The sequence below is a fragment of the Penaeus vannamei genome, chromosome 10 (genome assembly GCF_042767895.1).
Source record: "Penaeus vannamei isolate JL-2024 chromosome 10, ASM4276789v1, whole genome shotgun sequence".
NCBI lineage: Eukaryota > Metazoa > Arthropoda > Malacostraca > Decapoda > Penaeidae > Penaeus > Penaeus vannamei.
Window position 1 is genome coordinate 8,327,590 of NC_091558.1, and position 5,000 is coordinate 8,332,589.

Here is a 5,000-nt window from a genome sequence, read left to right on the forward strand (position 1 = left end):
TATTACTGTCAACTCTTAGTTTTAAATTGCTGTAGTATGTCATGTGGATGTATTAACTATTGGTTAATAGTTAATACAAATAAATATGCTTTACATCAAGGACATTAAGCATGAACATGGGTTATTAGTGAATATCACTTAGTGTTTGACTAAATCCAAAATACGTTTCATTAACTATTTTCTCCATTATACTGTATTCCTCACCAAAAATACACACACTTCACAGTCTTTTCTGCAACTTGAGTTTAATTCTCCTGTCTGCTCAGGCAAGTGACCATATATGATCACCTAAATACATGTATGTATATGAGGTACTTAAGATGTGTGCCTTCTTAGTTTAAAATGATATAACTAGATACATTATGAAAGGCCTATGGCATGGTAATAATTTTGTGGGCTCTATCTTGTGTGTTTGTTGTTGATATAAACCTCTTTCAATAATAAATATTTCCTTTTGATATGGTCTTTATATTCCAAGAAAATTCAACTTTTGTCTTTCTGGATGATCTACTTCAAAAACAGCGTACAATAGTGATAATTTTATTTTGTACATTATATCTATCATACAAAAACATCTGTAAGGTACAAAATTCTGCAAAATATTATCATACACTTTGTTAACCCTATTACATACACCTTGATGCAGCAGGCTGACCAAAGACAATTCATATTTCCCTATTAAGAAACGTGTTTTATGGCAAAACAACAAACCCTGTCAGTGTAACCACATTTCTCAAACATTTAGAAGCATTCTTCTTGAACACAGAAATCTCATCAAAATCAGTCTCTTATAACACAAAAACAGAAACTATTCTGATAAAGTCAACAGGTATAACTTGAGCAGTTAGCTTATTTCAAATACACAAAATATCAGATGTAGCATTAATGAGTTCTGCTACAAATAAGGTTTACAGCTTCAATATTTACATCTAATTGTACAAAATCATTACTACTTTTTCTTTTTTAAAGTATCATCATTCTCTTTTTAGAATAAGGAAAGCTATAAAAAAGAAAAACTAGAAATAATCTAATTCTATTTCAAGTACTTTCTTCCAAGCCACAACCTTTTAATTTATAAAAAAAAAAAATTAAAACTATAATGTTTAATTCATACATATTATAACAGTATATAGTGTTTGAATTTCCAGCAATGCTGTGATCCCTGATGAGGTCTAAATTAGCGCAACAACAACAACAACTGATATCTGGATACTTCATTCATGGGTAGGGTGTACAAAAGTTAAGTAGTTCTTTAGTTCACATTCATAAATATTTAGCTTCACTTCCCTTCACTGTGGAAAAATAAGAAAGGTATAGTTTTTATTTTCAATACTGTTTTTCTCTAATGCTTTTACAAAAGACACTGATATGAATATATGATATATCCTGAAAGGACACTATTTGCATTACTCTCAAGATAATGCAATAGTCTCGGAGGGTTTGGTATCTGGCACTTCATTATGAAATAAATAAATCACAGCCTGTCTAACCTAAGTACACAGCAGGTACTAATTCAACTCTACTAATATCCAAAACAAATATCTAACAAATCAGGACATAAGAAGAATGAAATGTGCTTACTACTAATAAACCAGACTATAATACAATAAACTGAACTTTTACAACCAAAACACACCAAGATTCTATGACATTCCATGGTTAGGGTCATCTAGTAATTCCTAGAACAGAATACAATCAAAATTGCATGAATAGAAAAGATAAATTGCCTATCAACCAGTCACCCAGACTTAAAATACGTATCGCCCGAAAGATGCAAAATACATTGTCTTTTTTTCTGTTTTTACTCAGATGAACCGTTTTTGTTGCCACTCTCTTCAACATATAGCTGCATCTTGCAAACCTCTGTCTGTAGGGTCTTGAGTGGGACGATATGTGAGTCTGGAACCTCCACTTGTTCCTTCTCGGCTTCAACCCAGGGGAATTCCTTGGGGTTAGAGCATGAAAGTTAGAATATGAAAGTCAAAGCAAAGGGTTTGTAAATCTGATCAAATTTTGACCTAATCCTTGACAGCCATAACTCTATGAAATACTCATTCTCAGCCTTATTTTTTATAATTCTGAGATTACTGAAACACTATAACACAACATGAAAATTTCAAAGTATCATTAAAGCATTCCAAAAATTCTGAGCTGTCTTTCTTTTATCATACATTTCTAAAAGGGTGAACCACATTTTTTTAGCCATATTTACATACACACTCACACTATATGTTTAGTAATATGAAGGATATTGAAATATCTCCTTAAAAGTGCTTGACTAAAAAGCAATTTTAATGATCTTTAGAACAAGAAGTACAGAAGAGGAGTTTGTGCATATGAAGCAAAAAAGCTGTACCTTGCTTGATGATTGAGCACTTGGTAAAATTCATGTATTAACTTCTATGATTCAGGTAAACATAGAAGATATCCTGTATGTATATGATTTTTCATGAGCTTCAAATCTTACTTTTTTATTTGCTAAATAACTATATTTTAAGTTAACAGCCTTTCACTCAACATTGTAAGATATCCTACAAAAATCACACAAACTTTCATACGGATTTGAAAAAAAGGGTATTATAATAATAACAACAATAATGACAGTAATAATCTTAATAATAATTCATTACCTAGCAGTGAAATGTCCATATTGACAAAACCAAATAATTACTCTTTGAAACCAAAAATCCAAAGTTAATGATAATAGAAAAACAGTATATAACCATATTCCAAGAAAGAAAGTTGTCAACCACAAAAGATAACATGCAAAATGTAAAGAACTTATACAACACTAAAATCACCCCCCAAAAAAGGAGACAGAGCCACAGCTATCATTCATGCTACAGTATACATCCGGTATCCCACAAAACAAAGCATATTGAATACTAAGGGCCTCCCTTACCTGATGCTGCTCATCAGTACTCATTGCATTTGGCACATGCTCGGGAACATGAATCTGCATGACAAAGGAACAGCCGGAGGGGAGAGGCTGAAGCAAGGAGTCACTGATACTGAGTTTGAGGCAAAAGGCTCTTAGAGCTTCTTCCATGCGAGTCAGCTGGGGATCCTGTCTGTGGAGGTAAACATCATGAGTCATCCGTATTTCAGATCTTCAGGAATTTAATATTTTGATTGAAATGGGAAATATAGCAAATACTTAAGATAGAGAGATGGTCAGGGGAGTGGGAAGAGAGGAAGAACAAGGAGGGGAGAGAGGAGAGAGGAGAGAGAGAGAATATTCACCACACAAACAAAATGAGGAGCAGCAACTGAAGCCCTCCAGTACCTGATGTCATGAGGTTTTATCGGCCGCTGTACAATCTCAAAGACAAATTTTTCGACAGGAACTCCCTTCGAGGATAGGACAACTACCACTACTTTTTCGACTTCTCCTTTCTCTAATACTGGTCTAATTGAGCTCACACACTCACTAATATATGTCCTCAGTTCAGGATGGATACACATCTGTGAATATAGAAATATACGTTAATACAGTTTGCTATTCAGTATCAATTATGCATTCTCTTGAAATATTTCAAGGAACCTTGATAAATGTTAAAATTATGATCAAAATGTATTAATCACTGAAAAATTATTCATTGCAACACACAAATAATCTTCTTTTTTGAGTTATCTGTGAGAAATAACTTTCATTGTGAATGATGACAGCAAGAGTTATACATTCTCTAGATATATACACACACACATATATACATGCATATACATGTAAATAATGCCCTCACTTCCTATTAGGGATGATCCAGAAATGATAAAGAAACAAATCAATATCTTATCTGGGGAAAGACCATGTTTGAAAAATATATATAACTTAATCTTTTCAAATCAAAGAGGAACAAACTAAAAGGAAGGAATGGATTAACCTTTATGTTGCCTAAATCTCATTTACTTACCTATATATAGACTTCCTTTTACAGCAGCATGCTAGCTACACCTAACAGCACAACCCCTACATTTATTCTTAAACAAAAGCTAAAATATTTTACCTGCACTGGGATGTTATATTTTTTTCTTCTCTGGAATACAGACTGTGGATATATCTCCCTTGTGTACAGAATCAAGTTGATTGCTACCTCCAGCAGTTCTACTACTATGTCCGATGACACTAGAAGGAGAGAGTATCATTAAAAAAAAAAAAAAAAACACAGGCTGAAATATACAACAGTGTAAATATATATGCAAAATATGTCTTATCTCAATAAAAATTATAGTACAAGACAGGGTAAATTCCATCTAATGATGGAAATACATGACAACGGTGTATATATAAGCAAAATATGTCTTATCTCACAAAAAATTACAGCACAAGAGATGGCAACTTTCGTCTAAAACAAATCATCTGTACAAAAATCAACATCAAAACTTGCCAGAGAAATCCATTGTGGAGAAATGAGAAGCAACCACGTACATCTGGGGCAATCCATCTATTGGAGCTCAATCATACATGCCCTGTCAGCAGCACCTGTGTTTTGAATTATTTTTAAACGTAGTAAATCCAAAATGGAAGATTAAATAAGCCCTCTTTAATAATTTTGACTCACCCAATTATCTTAAACCAATTAATTGTTGTTTGCAATAATGTATTTTCTATACTTTTATTCATATATATATATATATATATATATATATATATATATATATATATATATATATATATATATATATATATATATACATATATACATATAGATATAAATATATATATATATATATATATATATATATATATATATATATATATATATATATATATATATATATATATATATATATATATATATATATATATATATATATATATATATATATATATATATATCTATATCTATCTATCTATCTATCTATCTATCTATCTATCTATCTATCTATCTATCTATCTATCTATCTATCTATCTATCTATCTATCTATAGACACGCACGCACGCACACACACGCACACACACACACACACACACACACACACACACACACACACACACACA

The 5,000-nt window shown here is 31.6% G+C and overlaps 1 protein-coding gene across 2 annotated transcripts in view; it reads right to left on the bottom strand.

Moving 5' to 3' along the window:
- Positions 1-526: 526 nt before the first annotated feature.
- PolZ2 (DNA polymerase zeta subunit 2) overlaps positions 527-5,000 on the bottom strand; it is a 5,812-nt gene continuing 1,338 nt past the window's right edge. For both annotated transcript variants that reach the window (XM_027354533.2, XM_027354532.2), the window contains exons 2-6: positions 4,386-4,480; positions 4,005-4,123; positions 3,287-3,465; positions 2,903-3,071; positions 527-1,945 (exon numbers count right to left, since the gene is read on the bottom strand). In XM_027354533.2, the coding sequence (XP_027210334.1) occupies positions 1,802-1,945; positions 2,903-3,071; positions 3,287-3,465; positions 4,005-4,123; positions 4,386-4,428 (654 nt within the window). In that variant the 5' untranslated portion in view covers positions 4,429-4,480 and the 3' untranslated portion in view covers positions 527-1,801. The remainder of the gene's footprint in view (positions 1,946-2,902; positions 3,072-3,286; positions 3,466-4,004; positions 4,124-4,385; positions 4,481-5,000) is intronic.